This window comes from Aedes albopictus, chromosome 1, assembly GCF_035046485.1.
Source record: "Aedes albopictus strain Foshan chromosome 1, AalbF5, whole genome shotgun sequence".
Classification (NCBI taxonomy): domain Eukaryota; kingdom Metazoa; phylum Arthropoda; class Insecta; order Diptera; family Culicidae; genus Aedes; species Aedes albopictus.
The window spans coordinates 76,257,861-76,280,834 of NC_085136.1; the positions used below are offsets into that span (position 1 = coordinate 76,257,861).

At 42.5% G+C, this 22,974-nt stretch overlaps 2 protein-coding genes across 2 annotated transcripts in view; both read left to right on the forward strand.

Moving 5' to 3' along the window:
- Nucleotides 1–5,277, forward strand: part of LOC134285016 (homeobox protein 5-like) — a 231,767-nt gene extending 226,490 nt beyond the window's left edge. The window contains exon 4 of the mRNA XM_062844875.1: nucleotides 4,059–5,277. Within this exon, the coding sequence (XP_062700859.1) occupies nucleotides 4,132–5,277 (1,146 nt within the window). The 5' untranslated portion in view covers nucleotides 4,059–4,131. The remainder of the gene's footprint in view (nucleotides 1–4,058) is intronic.
- Nucleotides 5,135–22,974, forward strand: part of LOC134285015 (protein no-on-transient A-like) — a 102,651-nt gene continuing 84,811 nt past the window's right edge. The window contains exon 1 of the mRNA XM_062844874.1: nucleotides 5,135–5,273. The gene's annotated coding sequence lies outside the window, so the exon portion shown is untranslated. The remainder of the gene's footprint in view (nucleotides 5,274–22,974) is intronic.

Sequence of the window (22,974 nt, forward strand, 5' to 3'; positions counted from 1 at the left end):
GTCGGCCATTGTGGCGGCCATTTTGGGACTCTAACAAGTCTGTCCTTAAAGCTTGCGTCTTGAGATTTGTGCGTTTGAAGTTCTGATGCACTATTGAAGCGGGATTTCAAGACGTTTGTCCTTAAACATTTATTGTAATGTTCCGATGGCCCTGGAGGGATCGGTTCTGCTTGGGCCTCTCACTGAGCAGAAACATAATTATTTAAACAATAAATAGAAAAAAAATCTCTTTTGATTGCCGGCTTTCAAAAGATTAAATTTTAACCAAATAAACAACCAATGCCGTGGGTCCATCGCCAGCTTTTCAAGCGAATCCTTGACCTACATAATACACCTCCCAACCACCCACTCCGTAGTACTTATGGGACTGTCACTGAGTCGGAGGCCTCTTAAATAAGTGCTACATCAACATTTCCTTCCCCTATCTCAAGTTACGGTAAAGATGGGCGTGGCCGGGAATAATGACATTTGTGCTTTTGGTATTCTTGCATAAGATTGGAGCAAAGCTAACTCCCCGGCCTTGTTCCGAAAAGCAATCCGAGCAAGATTAGCAAAAGGTACATGAATGTTGTTAGTATCCAATCTACGAAGTATACCGTAACTACGCTAACGCTAAACCTAGGCTTACATTAGCCAGGGCACAAGGGGGAAATACCTGTGTCCCTTCCCAGGAGAACTCATGGAGTGTACACTAACCCTCTTAGCCAACTCACTCCCAACGAATATCAAATATTTATAACCCAAACTATGTATGCCGAACGGTTGGTACGAGATGTCCCCGTTATATGGCTTAAAAAATCAACAACGCTGCACAGTAGGCCTGGCCGCTTTAATGTTTGAAATACATCTCCGATGTGCTCCAAACATTAATAATGACAAGAAAAATGATAGAATAAGTCGATTCTATCATTTTCCAGGATTCTTTCAATGGCTGTGTATGTGTAGACTAGACTAGACTAGAATCCGTGGATGCATTCATTAGAGGATTATTATTTTTTATTTCTGAAGAAACTTCTGGAGGAATTCTTGGAAAAGTTCGAAAAGGAATAATAGGATAAATTTCTGAACAAATCCCTGGAGGAATCCTTGATTCTTGGAGAATTTCCTGGCCAAACTCCAGTATGCATCCCTGTAGATGTGTCTCCAGAATGAATTCCTAGGCAAACCACTGGAAGAATTTATGGAGAAATCCTTGGAGTATTTGCTTCAAAAATTTCTTGCGAGAATTTCTGGGTGCATCCCTGGAGAAGACGCTGGATGAATAACTGAAGAAATTCCGAAAAGATTTTCTGATGGAATCTCGGGGGAATTTTCAGGAAAACCAAAGAAGAGTTCCAAAAAAAACCCTTGGAGGAATTTGTGGAAGTAACCTTTGAGGAGTTCCTGAAGGTATCCGTGAAGAAATTTTGGATCGAATCGAATCTCAGTAAGAACTCTTGAAGAAATCCTTGGAGGAATTTCTGGAGGAATTCCCAAAGGAATTCCTAAATAAATCCTTGGAGCAATTCCTGAAAGAATCCCTGGATGAATTCCTGAAGGAATCCCTGGAGGAATTCCTGAAGGAATCCCTGCAGGAGTTCCTGAAGGAATCCCTGGAGGAATACCTGAAGGAATCCTAGGAGGAATTCCTGAAGGAATCCCTGGAGGAATCCCTGAAGGAATCCCTGGAGGAATACCTGAAGGAATCCCAGGAGGAATACCTGAAGGAATCCCAGGAGGAATTCCTGAAGGAATCCCTGGAGGAATCCCTGAAGGAATCCCTGGAGGAATTCCTGAAGGAATCCCTGGAGGAATTCCTGAAGGAATCCCTGGAGGAATTCCTGAAGGAATCCCTGGAGGAATCCCTGAAGGAATCCCTGGAGGTATTCCTGAAGGAATCCTTGGAGAAATTCCTGAAGGAATCCCTGGAGGAATTCCTGAAGGAATCCCTGGAGGAATTCCTGAAGGAATCCCTGGAGGAATTCCTGAAGGAATCCCTGGAGGAATTCCTGAAGGAATCTCTGGAGGAATTCCTGAAGGAATCCCTGGAGGAATTCCTGAAGGAATCCCTGGAGGAATTCCTGAAGGAATCCCTGGAATATTCCCTGGTGGAATCCCTGAAGGAGTTCCTGAACGAATTCCTGGAGGAGTTCCTGAACGAATCCCTGGAGGAGTTCCTGAACGAATCCCTGGTGGATTTTTTGAAGGAATCTCTGGAGGAATCCCTGGAGGAATTCCTGAAGGAATCCCTGGAGCAATTCTTGAAGGAATCTCTGGAGGAATTCCTGAAGGAATCCCTGGAGGAATTCCTGAAGGAATCCCTGGAGGAATTCCTGAAGGAATCCCTGGAGGAATTCCTGAAGGAATCCCTGGAGGAATTCCTGAAGGAATCCCTGAAAGAATTATTTAAAGAATCCCTGGGGGAGTTCCTGAAGAAATTTCTGGAGGAATTCCTGAAAGAATTCCTTGAGGAAATTCCTGATGCAATCCCAGGAGGAATTCCTGAAGCAATCCCATGAGGAATTCCTTAAGGAATCCCTGGAGGAATTCTTGGAGGAATTTCTGAAAGAATCCCTGGAGGGATTCCTGAAGAAATCCCTGGAGGATTTCCTGAAGAAATCCCTGGAGGAATTCTTGAAGAAATCCCTGGAGGAATTCCTGAAGGATTCCCTGAAGCAATCCCTGGAGGAATTCCTGAAGGAATCCCTGGAGGAATTCCCGAAGGAATCCCTGGAGGAATTCCTGAAGGAATCATTGGAGGAATTTCTGAAGGAATCCCTGGAGGAATTCCTTAAGCAATCCCTGGAGGAATTCCTGAAGGAATCCGTGGAGAAATCCCTGGATGAATACCTGGAATATTCCCTGGAGGAATTCCTAGAGGGATTCCTGAAGGAATCCCTGAAGGAGTTCCTGAACGATTTCCTGGAGGAGTTGCTGAACGAATCCCTGAAGGAGTTCCTGAACGAATCCATGGTGGAATTTTTGAAGGAATCTCTGGAGGAATCCCTGGAGGACTTCCTGAAGGAATCCCTGGCAAAATTATCGAAGGGATCCCTGAAGAAATTCCTGAAAGATTCCCTGGAGGAATTCCTGAAAGATTCCCTGGAGGGATTCCTGGAGGAATCTCTGGAGGACTTTCCGAAGGAATTCCTGGAGAAATTCTTGAAGGGATCCCTGGAGGAATTTATGGAGGAATTACTGAAGTAACCCCTGAAGGAATTCCTGAAGGAATCCCTGGAAGAATCCCTGAAGGAATCCCTGGAGGAGTTCCTGAACGAATTCCCGGAGGAGTTCCTGAACGAATCCCTGCAGGAGCTCCAGAACAAATCCCTAGAGGAATTCGTGGAGGAATCTCTGGAGGAACCCCTAGAGGACTTTCTGTAGGAATCCCTGGAGAAATTCATGACGGGTTCCCTGGAGGGATTCTGTGGAGCTTGGAATTATTGTGGACAAGCGGGTGCCCCCAGGAAGTAACTTGTGTTTATGTTTTGACGTTCGCGAAGTGATGACGCGACGACCGTTTGCGCGCCTACTAGATTGCTTGATGTGCATTTGGCAGACCATGTGCTACCAGCGTTCATTGGAAGGCTAGTCGAACAACAATGCTGATTGAATACCACACAGATTCCTGAAGGAACCCCTGGAGGAATTCTTGAAAGATTCCCTGGATGGATTCCTGGAGGAATTCCTGATGGAACCCTCGGAGAAATTCCTGAAACAGACGGTATTTTCATAAAATTAAACAGTGTTGCGTACACTCTGACTTAATACGAGTCTTGCATTTAAGTTTAGTGGAGGATCTGCATCGAGTCTCACTCCTGACGAACTCACAAAATATGAGTTTTCGTTGCGAAAAGAAGTTGTAAATCCCGAGATGCAAAAACCTCTGCCAGTCTCGAGAAATACGCTATCCCTGCTAGATGGATTCATTTTCCTTTCTCTGTCATTTGTCCAGAGGAGAAAAAGCAATACGTCTTACTTGTGATTTAAATTTCTGATATAATTTTTTCCAATAAAATCTCATATTTGAAGCACCGTCTAACCGTGTATACCCTTCTCTCCCTCTCTCCACCCCACAGGTTGAATCAAGGAAAAACGGCGCTGCAGCCATCATCATCAATAGCAGGGAAAGAGTTGAGCCCGAGCGCCAAAATGCTCTCCTACATGCTACCAGTTGAGGAAAAATCGCCCTCAGTGACGGCGGCCAGTGCAGCTGCTGCTGCGGCGCGAAATCTAAGTTTGAATCTGAATAATACCACTACCGGAGGAGGTGGCGGTGGCCATTCCGGACCGAATCCGTCGTCTACGGTGTTGGTGAATCCGAGTGCATCAGGCGGTGGTAAGGCCGGTGGCCGTCCGTCGTCCGGGACGACCAAGGTTATCAAGTCGGCCATCAAAACAAACCATCGCTATAATCTGGTTCCGTCGTCGGGTCGGGAATCGGTTGCTCCATCGTCGGAGAACGGGAAGGTGAAGAAGTTCGCTGCGAGGTTGCATCAGCAGCAGCAACCGTACCAGAAGTGCAAGGGAGGTGAAGAAGATAGTGTGAGGGGTAGTGCAATACACAACGGAGGAGGAGGAGGAGGCGGTGGTGGTGAAGATTTGAGTGTTGATGAGCACACCAGCCTGCTGGGAGGAAGTGGTGGCGGTGGTGGCTCCAAGAGTGTCAAAAGTGATAAGAATTTCAACAACCTGATTCTGGTCAACGGGAACGGCAACGTCGGTGGTTCCAACGGCGGTTCCAAGCTAGTGAGTGTGTTGAAGAATTCCTCGGCCCTGAAGAATGGTGGCAACGGTGGTGACCATGGCAATAGCAACCACGGCACTCACCACCACCACCACCAGCAGCACAATGGCTACAGTGCGGTGAATAGCTATGAAGAAGATGACGAAGAAGACAACAACGACGGTGACGAAGAGTTCGACGAAGCCGAAACAGAAGAAGCCGAGTTCGATTTGGTTGCGGCGAATAATCGCAAGAATATTCACCAACAGCAACAACAACAACAGCAAACGATCAGCAAAATGAGCACCAGTGTGAGTTTGACGCGGAATTTGAACGGAATCAACGGTAACAATGGCAGTAGTGGCCAACATCAGCAGCCACCGCAGCCGCAGTCCTCGGTGGAGACGCCGAGCAGTGGCATTATGTTGGACACGAGCGATGCCGACTCCGAGCAGACCGCCACCAGTGGATGCGGTGGAGATGGGTCTAGCATCGGAGGAGGAGGCGGCGGTGGCAAGAAGGTCAAGATGAATAAACTCGGCGGTAGCAAGAATGTGACACTCAAGAGGTGAGTCCTTGGGATTTTTTGGCTTCGTCTTTTTTCTGCTAACTGGGATTTTGTCGGTCGCGATTGGATCGCTGCCAGATGCGGAATTTCGGGGAGGATTATCGATGGTCGGCTACGACAGATTAGCAGGGCGATTAACAGCAAGTCAGGTGCTTATTTATAGAAGAATTTTAATGAACGATGATCGTTGTGTATGCAAATTAATAATTGGCTAAGTAGATTCAAAAACTAAATCATTTGTATTCAGGATTTTGTCAGGAATCCTGAACGGGATTATGTCAGGAATCCTGATCGGGATTCTGTCAGGAATCCTGAATGGGATTCTGTCAGGAATCCTGAACGGGATTCTGTCAGGAATCCTGAACGGGATTCCACAGGAATCCTGAACGGGATTATGTCAGGAATCCTGAACGGGATTCTGTCAGGAATCCTGAATGGGATTCTGTCAGGAATCCTGAACGGGGTTCTGTCAGGAATCCTGAACGGGATTATGTCAGGAATCCTGAACGGGATTCTGTCAGGAATCCTGAACGGGATTCTGTCAGGAATCCTGAACGGGGTTCTGTCAGAAATCCTGAACGGGATTCTGTCAGGAATCCTGAACGGGATTCTGTCAGGAATCCTGAATGGGATTCTGTCAGGAATCCTGAACGGGGTTCTGTGAGGAATCCTGAACGGGGTTCTGTCAGGAATCCTGAACGGGATTCTGTCAGGAATCCTGAACGGGATTCTGTCAGGAATCCTGAACGGGATTCCACAGGAATCTTGAACGGGATTCTTTCAGGAATCCCGAACGGGATTCTGTCAGGAAATCCGAACGGGATTCTGTTAGGAATCTTGAATGGGATTCTGTCAAGAATCCTGAATGGGATTCTGTCAAGAATCCTGAATGGGATTCTGTCAAGAATCCTGAATGGGATTCTGTCAAGAATCCTGAATGGGATTCTGTCAAGAATCCTGAATGGGATTCTGAAGGAATCCTGAACGGGATTCTGAAGGAATCCTGAACGGGATTCTGTCAGGAATCCTGAACGGGATTATGTCAGGAATCCTGAACGGGATTCTGTCAGGAATCCTGAATGGGATTCTGTCAGGAATCCTGAACGGGGTTCTGTCAGGAATCCTGAACGGGATTCTGTCAGGAATCCTGAACGGGATTCTGTCAGGAATCCTGAACGGGATTCCACAGGAATCCTGAACGGGATTATGTCAGGAATCCTGAACGGGATTCTGTCAGGAATCCTGAATGGGATTCTGTCAGGAATCCTGAACGGGGTTCTGTCAGGAATCCTGAACGGGATTCTGTCAGGAATCCTGAACGGGATTCTGTCAGGAATCCTGAACGGGATTCCACAGGAATCCTGAACGGGATTATGTCAGGAATCCTGAACGGGATTCTGTCAGGAATCCTGAATGGGATTCTGTCAGGAATCCTGAACGGGGTTCTGTCAGGAATCCCGAACGGGATTCTGTCAGGAATCCTGAACGGGATTCTGTCAGGAATCCTGAACGGGATTCTGTCAGGAATCTTGAACGGGATTATGTCAGGAATCCTGAACGGGATTCTGTCAGGAATCCTGAATGGGATTCTGTCAGGAATCCTGAACGGGGTTCTGTCAGGAATCCTTAACGGGATTCTGTCAGGAATCCTGAACGGGATTCTGTCAGGAATCTTGAATGGGATTCTGTCAGGAATCCTGAACGGGATTCTGTCAGGAATCCTGAACGGGATTCTGTCAGGAATCCTGAACGGGATTCTGTCAGGAATCCTGAATGGGATTCTGTCAGGAATCCTGAACGGGGTTCTGTCAGGAATCCTGAACGGGATTATGTCAGGAATCCTGAACGGGATTCTGTCAGGAATCCTGAATGGGATTCTGTCAGGAATCCTGAACGGGGTTCTGTCAGGAATCCTGAACGGGATTATGTCAGGAATCCTGAACGGGATTCCACAGGAATCCTGAACGGGATTATGTCAGGAATCCTGAACGGGATTCTGTCAGGAAACCTGAATGGGATTCTGTCAGGAATCCTGAACGGGGTTCTGTCAGGAATCCTGAACGGGATTCTGTCAGGAATCCTGAACGGGATTCTGTCAGGAATCCTGAACGGGATTCTGTCAGGAATCCTGAACGGGATTCCACAGGAATCCTGAACGGGATTATGTCAGGAATCCTGAACGGGATTCTGTCAGGAATCCTGAATGGGATTCTGTCAGGAATCCTGAACGGGGTTCTGTCAGGAATCCTGAACGGGATTCTGTCAGGAATCCTGAACGGGATTCCACAGGAATCCTGAACGGGATTATGTCAGGAATCCTGAACGGGATTCTGTCAGGAAACCTGAATGGGATTCTGTCAGGAATCCTGAACGGGGTTCTGTCAGGAATCCTGAACGGGATTCTGTCAGGAATCCTGAACGGGATTCTGTCAGGAATCCTGAACGGGATTCCACAGGAATCCTGAACGGGATTATGTCAGGAATCCTGAACGGGATTCTGTCAGAAATCCTGAACGGGATTCCACAGGAATCCTGAACGGGATTATGTCAGGAATCCTGAACGGGGTTCTGTCAGAAATCCTGAACGGGATTATGTCAGGAATCCTGAACGGGATTCTGTCAGGAATCCTGAATGGGATTCTGTCAGGAATCCTGAACGGGGTTCTGTCAGAAATCCTGAACGGGATTCTGTCAGGAATCCTGAACGGGATTCTGTCAGGAATCCTGAATGGGATTCTGTCAGGAATCCTGAACGGGGTTCTGTCAGGAATCCTGAACGGGGTTCTGTCAGGAATCCTGAACGGGATTCTGTCAGGAATCCTGAACGGGATTCTGTCAGGAATCCTGAACGGGATTCTGTCAGGAATCCTGAACGGGATTCTGTCAGGAATCCTGAACGGGATTCTGTCAGGAATCCTGAACGGGATTCCACAGGAATCTTGAACGGGATTCTTTCAGGAATCCCGAACGGGATTCTGTCAGGAAATCCGAACGGGATTCTGTTAGGAATCTTGAATGGGATTCTGTCAAGAATCCTGAATGGGATTCTGTCAAGAATCCTGAATGGGATTCTGAAGGAATCCTGAACGGGATTCTGTCAGGAATCCTGAATGGGATTATGTCAGGAATCCTGAACGGGGTTCTGTCAGGAATCCTGAATGGGATTCTGTCAGGAATCCTGAACGGGATTCTGTCAGGAATCCTGAACGGGATTCCACAGGAATCCTGAACGGGATTATGTCAGGAATCCTGAACGGGATTCTGTCAGGAATCCTGAATGGGATTCTGTCAGGAATCCTGAACGGGGTTCTGTCAGGAATCCTGAACGGGATTCTGTCAGGAATCCTGAACGGGATTCTGTCAGGAATCCTGAACGGGATTCTGTCAGGAATCCTGAACGGGATTCCACAGGAATCCTGAACGGGATTATGTCAGGAATCCTGAACGGGATTCTGTCAGGAATCCTGAATGGGATTCTGTCAGGAATCCTGAACGGGGTTCTGTGAGGAATCCTGAACGGGGTTCTGTCAGGAATCCTGAACGGGATTCTGTCAGGAATCCTGAACGGGATTCTGTCAGGAATCCTGAACGGGATTCTGTCAGGAATCCTGAACGGGATTCCACAGGAATCTTGAACGGGATTATGTCAGGAATCCTGAACGGGATTCTGTCAGGAATCCTGAATGGGATTCTGTCAGGAATCCTGAACGGGGTTCTGTCAGGAATCCTGAACGGGATTCTGTCAGGAATCCTGAACGGGATTCTGTCAGGAATCCTGAACGGGGTTCTGTCAGGAATCCTGAACGGGATTCTGTCAGGAATCCTGAACGGGATTCTGTCAGGAATCCTGAACGGGATTCTGTCAGGAATCCTGAACGGGATTCCACAGGAATCTTGAACGGGATTATGTCAGGAATCCTGAACGGGATTCTGTCAGGAATCCTGAATGGGATTCTGTCAGGAATCCTGAACGGGGTTCTGTCAGGAATCCTGAACGGGATTCTGTCAGGAATCCTGAACGGGATTCCACAGGAATTTCGAACGGGATTCTTTCAGGAATCCCGAACGGGATTCTGTCAGGAAATCCGAACGGGATTCTGTTAGGAATCTTGAACGGGATTCTGTCAAGAATCCTGAATGGGATTCTGTCAAGAATCCTGAATGGGATTCTGTCAAGAATCCTGAATGGGATTCTGAAGGAATCCTGAACGGGATTCTGTCAGGAATCCTGAACGGGATTCTGTCAGGAATCCTGAACGGGATTCTGCCGGGAATCCTGAACGGCATTCTGCAGGAATCCTGAACTGGAATCTGCAGGGATTTTGAACGGGGTTCTGCTGGAATCCTGAACTAGATTCGGCAGGAATCCTGAAATAGATTCGGCAGGAATCCTGAACGGGATTCTGCAGGAATTTCGAACGGGATACTGCAGGGATTTTGAATGAGATTCTGCTGGAATCCTGAACGGGATTTTGCAGGAATCCTGAACGGGATTCTGTCAGGAATCCTGAAAAAGATTCTGTGAGGAATCCTGAACGGGATTCTGCAGGAATCCTGAACGGGATTCTGCAGGAATCCTGAACGGGATTCTGCCGGAAACCTGAACGGGATTCGGCCGGAATCGTGAAAGATAAATTGGTCAAAAAATATCCAGTTTCCTCAAACTTAAAACCGCAACACATTTATTGAGAAACTTATTCAACCGGAATTGATAGGCAATCGTGCTGATCAATCTGTCAAGCTTTCTCAATGTGAATCTGAACGCTGAACAAATCATGGAAACCGTCAGACAGCAAATCACCAGAGACTGGTAATTGACTCCCTGGAGGCTCATCCAGACGACGACGATGACGACCGCGAGCGCCAATCTCCAAGAAACCAAACAGACAGAAAGGAAGCCCCTCTCCAATCCGTCATGTAGATCTCAAACGAAGCACGTTTGATTTGATTTAATTACCGTTTGCGTACACGACGACGACACGAATACCGATGATGGTGGCCGGCTGGTGACGGCAACGAAGATGGTGGTGGTCATCATGACGCCGCGACGAGTGAAATTGAAACCTTACCTCGAGGGTAAATGGGGTAGTTTGATAGATGAACAGACGTCCATTTCGATAAGCAACTACATTATAACTTATATGAAACTTATAATCAACTTTCACTGATAGCGACCGATTCGACACCTAGCTGTCGGTCAAAGCAAGCATTGAATTAGAAACCGATGTTGATACGCAACCAAATCAAAATTTGTTTTGTCTAATGACGGATTCGACACCTATTCAGCAGTGAGTTGAAGCAGGTGTCGAATCAGTAAGTGGCATCAGTAACAGTGACAACCCGGCCTTTCTTGACTGTTGAGTGGATACGAAAACATTACACTTCATCTAGTTATCCATGTCATCGAATTGGTCCAAGAGGGTTAATTGATCTGAATGCTGACAAGGAGAAAGTCGCCATTCCAGACAACGACAGCTGTTAGACGACAACGGCATCGGATCGGTGACACGCAGCCATTGAGTTTGTTTTGATTGTCGTCGATCGCGCTGCCAGATGTGTCAATACAAGCAAATGATCAAATTTTCTTCAACAAAACAGAAGAAAAAAATATTGACCACTTGAGAAATTGCACTCATCACCAGTTTTACCGCCAAGTGTCGATTCTTGTCTACATCAAAGTGGTTCCGATTTCCAAAGTTGCAGGTTATCTGAATCGCGGATGGCTTCAATGCGGAGAAAATTGATTGATCAGAGGCACATTCAAGCGTGAGCGCACGCGATTATTTTAATTGCTCACTTGCGATTGGACAGCTTGCGGGCAGTGAAACATGTGTTTTTACAACTCGTGACCGCAGAAAGGTTGTAATGTCATTTGGAAAGGCAATTTCAGCTCTTTTTTTGCTGTTGCACATAAGTTATAATTGAGTTATCATAAAACTATCAGTTTCAAACGTCCCAAGCAACATACATGCCATATAAGAGTTACGATAGCGCAAGTTTTGGTAGCATAAAAGATAATTTGACGTAATTCTAGCACTGCGGTAGAATTACATCTATTCAACTTCTATATAACCAAAACTTCTACTTTCATAACTCTTATATGACATGCGTGTTGCTTAAAATGTTTTATAGCAATTTCGAACGTTCAAAACATGTTTTGTAACTCAATTATGACTTATATACAACAACAACAAACACATTTTGTTCAATATTAGAAACTTAAACCATACAAAACAGCATTGAAACTTTAAAAACGTTTTGAGGGCTGTTAACTTGCAACATATGTATAACCTAGATCCTGGTTTGTTTAAACGTTATCATTCAAATGATAGCAGCAACTAACTACTGTTGGTTGTTGTCGAACTCAATTTCAACATACTTAAAACAAACCTTTAACTACGCTGCTTTAACTGTTTTAAAGAATCTGAGGCGCAAACAAACAAAAATGCTTGTTTAATATGTTTTCTGTTAATTTTGATGTAGATATTGTGGTTGAATCTCATGTAGATCACAACGGAACTGCATGTTATTTGTCTGAAAAGGAGCATTCGCTCAGTTTTTCGACACTTCGAAACGTCACTGTCGTAAACAGACTCAATTACAACTTGCTTACAATGACGGTTACCTTTTATTCGAGATTAATCGTTAAGCACCAGTGGTTTCCAACGACCTAAGAAAGAGGCCATTCTGCCGATAGGTGAATTGTTTCTCACCGTATCATCGCAGTTGTCGTTGTCATCAAACAGCCCCAGCGATGGATGAGGATGCGAAATCATGTCTGTGTAAATGCGATGAACATGTGATGATCCTCCAGTCCTGTGTGCAATGCCACAAACCAGTTGACGGTATGTATAGCTATGGAAGAAAGATGATGCACGTCAGTGATATGAGCACCTTGTACCTACCTACTGCCTTTGCCCATCATGGGCTGATACCCAGGCAGAGGAAGTGAAAGACGCATACATTTGCATAAATTGTTGGGTCTTGCTCGAGTGATTTAATAAGCGGTAAATGATGATTGACTGGTGATGCAGGTGGCAATGCGGTTATAAAGAGAAAAAAAATGCAATCATCAGTTAGAATGTTAGCACTGGATTTTGCCAACATTATAAAGTTTCCAAACCTCAAAATCATAGAGGGGCTTTTCACAGGAATTCCAGGTTAACATTCTGCTAGAAACCTATAGGCGATCTGCGAGAATTTCTGGATAGTAATGCAATTCCATCCCAGAAAAGATTTGCCACAGGGAGATTTCACTAAAACTACTGAGTTGTAATCTACTGGTGTAGAAGAATGGCCTTCTGTAAGTGTCTGTAAGCCACAAAGTTGGTTTCTTGTAGTACCCCAAAACTAACTCTAACTAGAATCTAAGAGTGACCATTCATATGGTTGGCACACTTTGTTAGTGCTTTGAGTGGCATTCCACTAGAATATTTAGCAAAGTGGCAACATTTTGTCTCGATTTTGTTAATGTTTTGAGTGGCATTCCACTAGAATATTTGGCAAAGTGGCAACAGCTTTAGTCACAGAGTGGCAACTAACAATTCCATGGCATCTCTGAGTAACGAGTGACTGAATTGCAAAGTACTGATGATGCTAAAGAGCGCCCTTTGTTAGTGGCTTAGAGTGGCATTATTCTAGAATCATAGAGTCTTAGGTACCCTTTTGTTGTTGCCCTAAACAGGAGTTCCATAACAATCGCCGAGTGGCAACCAGCAAGAGTCGCTGAGCGGCCCACTATTTCCAATATTTGCTGCGTGCACCAAAGTGTCTTTCCTCTAGAGTCATAGCTCATGCTGAATGGCAATTGGCAGCTTTTTAGTGCATTGGAATGGCATTTCGCTTGAATCGCTGAGCTGCAATCAACGAGAGTCTAGCTTGAGTGACCTTTTGTTGTTGCTCGAAAGTGAAAAGTTTCAAAATGATCTCAGAGTGGCAATGAACAAGAGTGGCCGAGTGGCCTATTAGAAGTATCTTGTGGCATGCCACTTGAGTCGCAGAATGCAAATCAACTAAAGATAAAAAAGTGGGTTTCTTTAAGTGTTTTGAAATGGTGTTCCATTACAGTTGTAAAGTGGCAATCATCTAGAGTCGTAGAGTGGCCCACTGTTTCCTAGATTCGAAGCTTGGCTTTCTGTTAGTACCCCAAAGTGTCCTTTTTCTAAAATCGTAGAATGGCTATTAACAAGAGCCAAGTGGCATTTGACTGTAGATATTAAATGGCAATTAACTTGTGCTCAGGATTGGTCTTTGCTAGATCTCAGAATGGCAATGAATAGGAGTCGCAGAGTGGCCTTTTGCAAGAGTCTCATAGTACCATACCACGAGAGCCGCAGAGTTACAACATGAATTGTGAAGTGGAAGTAATCTTGAGTCGTTAATTGTTTCATTGATTTCCCACTTGGCTTTTTTGTAAGTTACTCTAGAATCACGGAATGGCTACTATCAAAAGTCACAGAGAGGCCATTTCTGAGCATCTCTGAGTGGCATTTATCTGTAAATACTGGATGGCCATCTACTTGTGCTCAAGATTGACCTTTGATAGTGCCTCAGAATGGCATTTCTCTAGAATCGCTGAGCACAACCAATGAGAGTCTTGCGTGAGTGACCTTGTAGGCCAAAACTAGAAGTCATGGTAGAAGTTCACAATGATCGCCGAGTGACAATCAACAAGAGGCGCAGAGTGGCCTTTTGCAAGTGTCTCATAGTGACATGCAACTAAATTCGCAGAGTTACAATCGACTAAAGAAGAAATGGTTTTCTTTAAGTGTCTCAAAATGGCGTTCTACTAAAATTGTAAAGTGGCAATCATCTTCAGTCGTAGAGTGATCCACTGTTTCCTAGATTTGCAGCTTGGCGTTTTGTTAGAACCCTGAAGTCTCCTTCCTCTAAAATCATAGAATGGATACTATTAAGAATTGCAAAAAGGCCATTTCAAAGCGTCTTCGAGTGGCATTTTAGAAATGGCAACCCACTAGTGCTAAAGACTGAGGTATTCAAAATGGCGTTCCACTAGAATTTTGAAGTGGCAATCAACTAGAGTCGCTATATTATAGCGTGGCCTTCTGTTAGTGGCCGAAATTGACATTCCTATACAATCGTAGAGTGGCTAATAACAAGCGTCGCAGAGTGGCCATTCATAGCATCTCAGAGTGGCATTTAAACATAGAGAACAGACATCCAAGTCCAGTTCCAAAACTGTGTAAGGAATTCAACGGTCATTTGAAATGGCAACACAAGTGGCAACTCCGTGATGTGCTTTCGCAAAGTTCCCATGCTGCTGTCAGTGGTGAATGTACAATTTATCTAGATATGCATATTCACCACTGACTTTAGCAACTTGCTGCTTAGGTGACGGTTTCTCGGTTTGTTGCCGGAGAATTTTCTTCTAGCTTGGGTGTCTGTTCTCTGTAATTTGTATTATGAATAAAAGTCTACTGGTGCTAAAAAATGACCTTTGTTAATGCCTCAGAGTGGCATTTCCCTAAAATCGTCAAGTGGCAATAAGTTCCGTGTGATCCTTTGTTGCTGTTCGAAAGTGGAATTTACCAGAATCGCATAGTGGCAATCAACAATAATTGTCGCAGAATGACAATCAACTACACAAAAAAAATGGTGAGTGGCAACTTTGTAGAGATTCAGAGCTGCCGAATTTTGGTTTCTAGCAGAGTGGCAATCAACAAGGATATTGAATGACCATTTGTTGTTACCAAAAAGTGGAAACTGGCAAGAATCACAGAATGGCCATCAACTAGAAAAGATTACTGGCAATCAACAATAGTCACAGAGTGGCATTTTGCAGGTGTGCCACAGTGACATGGCAAAGGAATTGCAAAGTGGCAAACGACAACTAAACAAAAATGTGGTTTTCTTTTATTGTCTTTAGCATTCCTCTAGAATCGTGGAGTGGCGATCAAATAGAGACGCAGAGTGGTCAACTTTTAGTTTTCTAGAGTATCAAAAAACAAAATAGTAGCGTGGCATTCAACTGGAATAGCAGGCAAACATTCAGACTTACGGAAGCGCCTTTTAATAGTGTACCAGAGTGACATTCCGCTATGATTACTGAGTGGCAATCTACTGTACTGAAGAGTGGCATTCTTGTAAAACTGCTAGAATTTGAAAGTGATATTCCAATTCCGTCACAATATGATGATCTTCTTTTGCAGTAGCACATGAGAACTCATAAAACACCTACTACCTTATACCTTATAGAGTCGCTGAATGGCCTTCCTTTAGTGTCTCAATTTGGAATTCCTCTAGAATTCGTAAACTAGCAACTAACAGGAGTCACATTTCATAGCGTCTCAGAGTGGCATTCCACTGTTTCACTAGAATTCAAGAGTGGCAATCAACAAGAGCCTAGTGTAACCTTCCGTTGTCGCCCAAAAGTGGAATTTTACAAGAATCTAAGAGTGGCAATCAATTAGGGTCGCAGAGTGGCCTTTTGTTATGGCCCCAAAGTGACATTCGTCTTGAATTGTAGAGTGGCTGTGTACTAAAAAGAGTTGCCAATTGGCCTTTTTATAACGTCTCAGAGTGAAATTTCGCTGTAAATATTGAATCTACTGGTGCTTAAGGATGGTCTTTGTTAGTTGCTCATTGAGGTTTTCCTCTAGAGTTGCAGAGTGACAGTCAACAGGAATCTTCAGTGATATTTTGTTGATGAAAAAAGTGCAATTTCACAAGAGCCGCAGAGTGGCCTTTTGCAAGTGTCTCAAAAAAGCATTCCACTTGAATCGTGGACTGACGATCATCTAGAGTCACAAAGTGGCCTAAATGCTTTTTTTGGAAGAGTGGCAAAAAACTATATTAGCAAACTTGCATTGTGTTAGTTTCTCAATGTGGCATCCCACTAGAACAGCTAAGTGGCAATCATTTGGACTTACAAAAGGCCTTTTAATTGTATTTCGTTGTGGCATTCCACTATAACTATTGAGTGGCAATATACTGTATCTAAGAGCGGCCGTCTGTAAGTATCTCAGGATGACATTCTCACTAGCGTGCGCAGCTTTTTCTTTCGTCTGGCTCATTCTCTAATAAACACAAGAAAGAGCGAGATAAAAGAAGGAACAAATGCTCTCTCCTTTATCTTTCTATTTCGCGTGTTTGTTCACGAGAGTAAGTGAGAAAAAAAGGAAAAGGTGAGGGCATTCCTCTATATAGCTAGAAATTCATAGTGGAATTCCGATATTCCATTCCAGTAGTTTGGTCTTCTTTTGCAATATTGCCAAAGCACTCTACTCTAATTTCAATGTAGCGACCTTGTGGAATCGCAGAGTGGCTTTCCGTTAAGTTAATGCCTCGTCGCGACATTTCACTACACACCAAAAATCGATTGACGGTTAAAGCAAATTTTTGCTGAATTTTGCCGAGCTGAAGGTTTCAGTAAACATTTTGATGAAATTCAGCAAAATTTTGCTGATTTGTTCAGTAAACTCTGCTGATCACCAGCAACGTTTTGCTGAAATTCAGCAAATTTTGCCGAAAGTTCAGCAAAAATTTTTGCTGAACCCTTCAGCTCGGCAAAATTCAGCAAAATATTGCTGAAAGCGTTTGGTGTGTAGAATCGCTAAGTGGTTTTCAAGGAATGCTACTCAATGTTAATAGCGAAATTCCATTCTGAGACTCTATTAAAGAGCCTTCCTGCAACTCTGGATAGTAGCCATTACAGTACAATGCTCTAGAGAAAACATCAATCGGCAGAATTGCAGGAAGGTCATTTAATAGTGTCTCAGGATGGCATTTGGCAGTAGTTACTAAGTGGCAATCTACCAGAGTCGAATATGCAGTTACCCCTTGTTAATGTCCCATGCTAGAATAACAGAGTAGCAATCAAGTAAAATCACGAAGTGCTTTCCGTCCAGTGTCCCAAAAATGGCATTTTACTAGAATCGAGGAGTGGTAATCATTTATCTACTGCTACTGAATAATCAATCTACTGGTACTGAAGAGTGGCCTTCTATTAGTGATTCAGAGTAGCATTCTTCTAAAACTGCAGAGCAGCGCAATCAACTAAAGTCACAAAGTGGTTTTCTTTTGGTATCCCTAATCGAATTAGGGTTCTCTTCATAGAATCGCAGAGGGGCCTTTCGTTGGAGTCAGTAAGTGGCATTCCACTAAGGGTGGTTTGTACTTAGCGATGCAAAAGAGCTTTTTTTAGTATCTCAGGATAGGTTGCGTTACTTACCTTACCGGTCAGACTAAGGCATGTTTGTGCTCTCCTGTACGAAGGAGTCTTCTTCATTCAACTCGGTCAGTGACTGTGCGTCTCCAGTTCCGCACGCTGCGAAGGGTCCTCCATCTTATATTATAATTACTAAGTGGCATTCAACTTGTGCAAAAAACTTCTCTTGTGTTTCAGAGTGTTTCAGAGTTGAATCTCTCTAGAATTCCGGAGTGGGAATGAATTAGTGTTACAATGTGGCTTTCTAGAAAAGCCATTCAGCAATGAAACAGGTTCGCAGAGAAGCTACTGTTAAGAACGGCAGGAAGACCTTTTATTTGTATCAACAGGACGACATTCTACTGTTATTACTAAGTGGTAATCAAGGAGAGTCACAAAGTGGCCTTTTGTCCGTGTGTTAAAATGCCAGTCTACAAGAATCTTAGAGCAGGATCCCAGGTTGGTGATAGGCAGGCCCCCGACAAGACTTATATCAATGCATTGGAATTAAAATAGACAGGATGTCCTGGGTGCTACTAAATAGCGCCCACTGTTACATGCGAAAACATCAACAACTTTTTGTTTAACGTTTATTTTGGATTGTTGATTAATTTTTGATCAATTTTGAAAACAGCGTTCGTTGATTACATGCTCGTTTCAATTTACACGAATATGAGTATTATGCTGATAGATGTTGACTACAATAAAATTCATTGATGCCAGGGGGCTGGTGATAGGCCTTTTCATATGATAGGTTCGTATTTGCCATTGGTTACAATTTTAACCGTCATACGAAAAGGCCTATTCACAATAATTACTGAGTGACAATCAACTTGTTTTAAAGAATGGCCTTTTGTTAACACTTCTATGTGGCATTCATCTAGTATCGTAGATTGACAATCAGCTAGGATTGCAATGTGGTAGTCGAAAAGTGAACTTCTGTCAATGTGATAGATAGATTACACTAAAAAACGGAATGGCAATCGCAGACATACACAGTAGACTTTTGTTAGTTTCTGTGAGTGGCTAGAATCCTAAAGTTGCATTCAAATGATTTTTTTTAATTCTTCAATCCAATGCCACAGTGGGAAAAAAACAGTGCAAACCTACACTAAATTCTGTATCTCACGAACGCATCCGGCTTTTCTAATGAACAAAACGGTTTTAGGCGTAAAATTGTCTGGAGAATCGAATGGAAGTGTTAAAACAGACCGCACGGATCATTATCTTGCTCATTCTGCCCTAATTCCCCAATTTTTATAACCATTTATATGAAACTAGCTCTAAAACAATTATGAAACATGAATGCGGTTTGCCTTGAAGGACTTTTGTGAAGGATTAAGATGTAGAGAATCGATTTGAAGGGATTGCAGTGACCGCATGAATGTATTTATGCTTATTTTACCCTAATTCCCCTCATATATAGAGTTTTGTATGAAATAGCTCCATAACTCGCAAGGAAATTATGAATGGTACGCTAAGAAGGCTCTCTTTAGTGAATTATGATACAAGGAATTGATGAGAAGTGATTGCAGTGACCGCGCGAATGTAATTATGCCCATTATACCCTAATTCCCCACATATATTGAAATTTTGTATGAAATTAGCTCCTTACTCGCAAGAAAATTATGAGTGGTATGCTAAGAAGGCTTTCTTTAGTGGATTATGATACAGGGAATCGACTAGAAATGGTTGCAGTGACCGCGTGAAAGTTATTATGCTTATTTTACCCTAATTCCCCACATATATTGAGTTTTTTTTATGAAATTAGCTCCATAATTCACAAGAAAAGTATAAGTGGTATGCTAAGCAATAGTTTTTTAGTGGATGATGATACAGGGAATCGATGAGAAGTGATTGCATTGACCGCGTGAATGTTATTATGCTCATTTTACCCTAATTCCCCACATATATTGAGTTTTGTATGAAATCAGCTTCTTAATCGCAAGAAAATTATGAGTAGTATGCTAAGAAGGCTTTCTTTAGTGGATTATGATACAGGGAATCGACTAGAAATGGTTGCAGTGACCGCCTGAATGTTATTATGCTTATTTTACCCTAATTCCCCACATATATTGAGTTTTGCATCGAATTAGCTCTATAACTCGCAAGGAAATTATGAGTGGTATGCTCTGAAGGGTTTCTTTAGTGGATGATGATACAAGGAATAGATTAGAAGTGATTGCAGTGTGTGTGTGCGAATGTTATTATGCTCATTTTACCCTAATTCTCTACATATGTTGAGTTTTGTGTTACATTAGCACCAGTGGCGTAGCCAGAAATTTGCTCTGGGAGGGGTTTTCGATGTTCAATATTACCTTTTTTTATTTGACATTCACATTTCGTAAAAATATATACTGAATTTGAGCCATTGGTTCAAAATAGCGGCGCAGCCGAAAAATTTTTTCATCATAAAGCGTTTTATACTGAAAATTTGTTCCAAAAATTTTGGCTCTGGGGGGGGGGTTTTAACCCTAAAACCCCCCCCGTGGCTACGCCAGTGATTAGCACCATAACTCGCAAGGAAATTATGGCTGGTATGTAAGAAAGGTTTTCTTTAGTGGATTATGATACATGGTGATGAAAAAAGATTCCAGTGAACGCATGAATGTAATTATGCTCATTTTACCCTAATTTCCCACATATATTGAGTTTTGCATTAAATTAGCTCTATAACTCATAAGAAACTTAAGGGTGGTATGCTATTATTTAGTGCATACCATGCTGGTATTTAGTGAATTAATTAATTATAAGTAATAAGTATGTAATTTCAGTGACCGCGTGAATGTCAGTATGCTCATTTTACCCTAATTCCCCACATATGTTGAGTTTTGCATGAAATTAGCTATATAACTCACAAGAAATGGGTGGTATGTTGTGAAGTATTTCTTTAGTGGAATCGATTAGAAGTAAATGTAGTATTCGCGTGAATGTAATTATGTTTATTTTACCCTTATACCCCACACATATTGTGTTTTGTATGAAATTAACTCTTTAACTCGCAAGAAATTTATGGGTGGAATGTTAAGAAGTGCTTATTTGGAGGATGAGGATACAAAGAATACTTTTAAAATGATTGCAGTGACCGCGTGAATGCTATTATGCTCATTTTACAATAGTTCCCCACATATATTATGCCGTGAAGGAGTTCTTTATTGAGTTATGATATAAAGAATCGAGTAGAAATTAATGCAGTGAGCGTGATTGTTAATTTGGTTATCCTGCCCTAATTACCCACATATATTGAGTTTTGTATGGTATAAGCTCTATAACTCACAAGAAACTAATGGATACCATACCATAATTACATTAACGCGGTCACTGTTATCACTTCTATTTGATTCCTTGTATCATAATCATTCTTGGTATACCACTTATAATTTTCTTGTGAGTTATGAAGCTAATTTCATACAAAACTCAATATATGTGGAGAATTAGGGTTTAATGAGCATAATTACATTCACGCGGTCACTGCAATCATTTTCAATCGCTCCCGTGTTTCATAATCCACTGCATACCACCCATAATTTTCTTGTGAACTACGGAGCAAAACTCAATACATGTAGGGAATAAGGGGAAAATGAGCATAACTACATTCGCGCGGACACTGTAATCACTTCTAATCTATTCCGTGTATCATCATCCACTGAAGATACCCTTCATAGCATTCCACTCACAATTTCCTTGCGAGTTAAGAAGCTAATTTCATGCAAAACTCAAAATATGTGGGGAATTGGGGTAAAATGAGCTTAATTACATTCGAGCAGTTACTGCAATCACTTCTTATCGATATCATTATCCACTAAAAAAACCATTTTAGCATACCACCGTGAGTTATAGAACTAATTTCATACACAACTCAATATATGTGGAGAATAAGGGTAAAATGAGCATAAAAACATTAACGCGGTCACTGGAATCATTTTTAATATATTCCTTGTATCATAATCCATTAAAGCAAGCCTTCTCAGCATACCACTCATTTTTTCTTTGCAAGTTATGGAGCTAATTTCATACAAAACTCAATGAAAATGGAGAATTAGGGTAAAATCAGTATAATTACATTAGCGCGGTCACTGCAATCACTTCTCATCGATTCCTTGTATCATAATCCACTAAAGAAACCTTGCTTAGCATACCAATTATAATTTCCTTGTGTGTTATGGAGCTAATTTCATACAAAACACAATATATGTGGGGAGTTAGGACAAAACGAGCATAATTACATTCGCTTGGTCACTGCAATCACTTCTAATCGATTCCTTATATTATAATCCACTAAAAAAGTCTTCTTAGCATACCACTCATAATTTCCTTGCTAATTTCATACAAAACTCAATATATGTGGGGAATTAGGGTAAAATAAGCATAATAACATTCACGCGGTCACTGCAACCATTTCTAGTCGATTCCCTGTATCATCATCCACTAAAGAAAGCCGTCTTAGCATACCACTCATAATTTTCTTGTGATTAAGGAGCTGATTTCATACAAAACTCAATATATGTGGGGAATTAGGGTAAAATGAGCATAATAACATTCACGCGGTCAATGCAATCACTTCTCATCGATTCCTTGTATCATCATCCACTTAAAAACTATTGCTTAGCATACCACTCATAATTTTCTTATGAATTATGGAGCTAATTTCATAAAAAAAAAACTCAATATATGTGGGGAATTAGGGTAAAATAAGCATAATAACTTTCACGAGGTAACTGCAATCATTTCTAGTCGATTCCCTGTATCATAATCCACTAAAGAAAGCCTTCTTAGCAGACCACTCATAATTTTCTTGCGAGTAAGGAGCTAATTTCATACAAAATTCAATATATGTGGGGAATTAGGGTATAATGGGCATAATTACATTCGCGCGGTCACTGCAATCACTTCTCATCAATTCCTTGTATCATAATTCACTAAAGAGAGCCTTCTTAGCGTACCACTCATAATTTCCTTGCGAGTTATGGAGCTATTTCATACAAAACTCTATATATGAGGGGAATTAGGGTAAAATAAGCATAAATACATTCATGCGGTCACTGCAATCCCTTCAAATCGATTCTCTACATCTTAATCCTTCACAAAAGTCCTTCAAGGCAAACTGCATTCATGTTTCATAATTGTTTTAGAGCTAGTTTCATATAAATGTTAATAAAAATTGGGGAATTAGGGCAGAATGAGCAAGATAATGATCCGTGCGGTCTGTTTTAACACTTCTATTCGATTCTCCAGACAATTTTACGCCTAAAACCGTTTTGTTCGTTAGAAAAGCCGGATGCGTTCGTGAGATACAGAATTTAGTGTAGGTTTGCACTGTTTTTTTCCCACTGTGAATGGTGCAAATGATCACCTCACTAGTGCTCATCACAACTCATCAACTGTATATTTATCGCGTGCGATTGAACTGTGCACTGATCAGCGATGACCAGCAGCAAAGAGGTGGCAAAACGAACATGATGTAAATCACAAACGATTTTGCACACATCTGACTGGGCCGTCACACGCTCGCCCGAACAGCCGAACCATACCGAA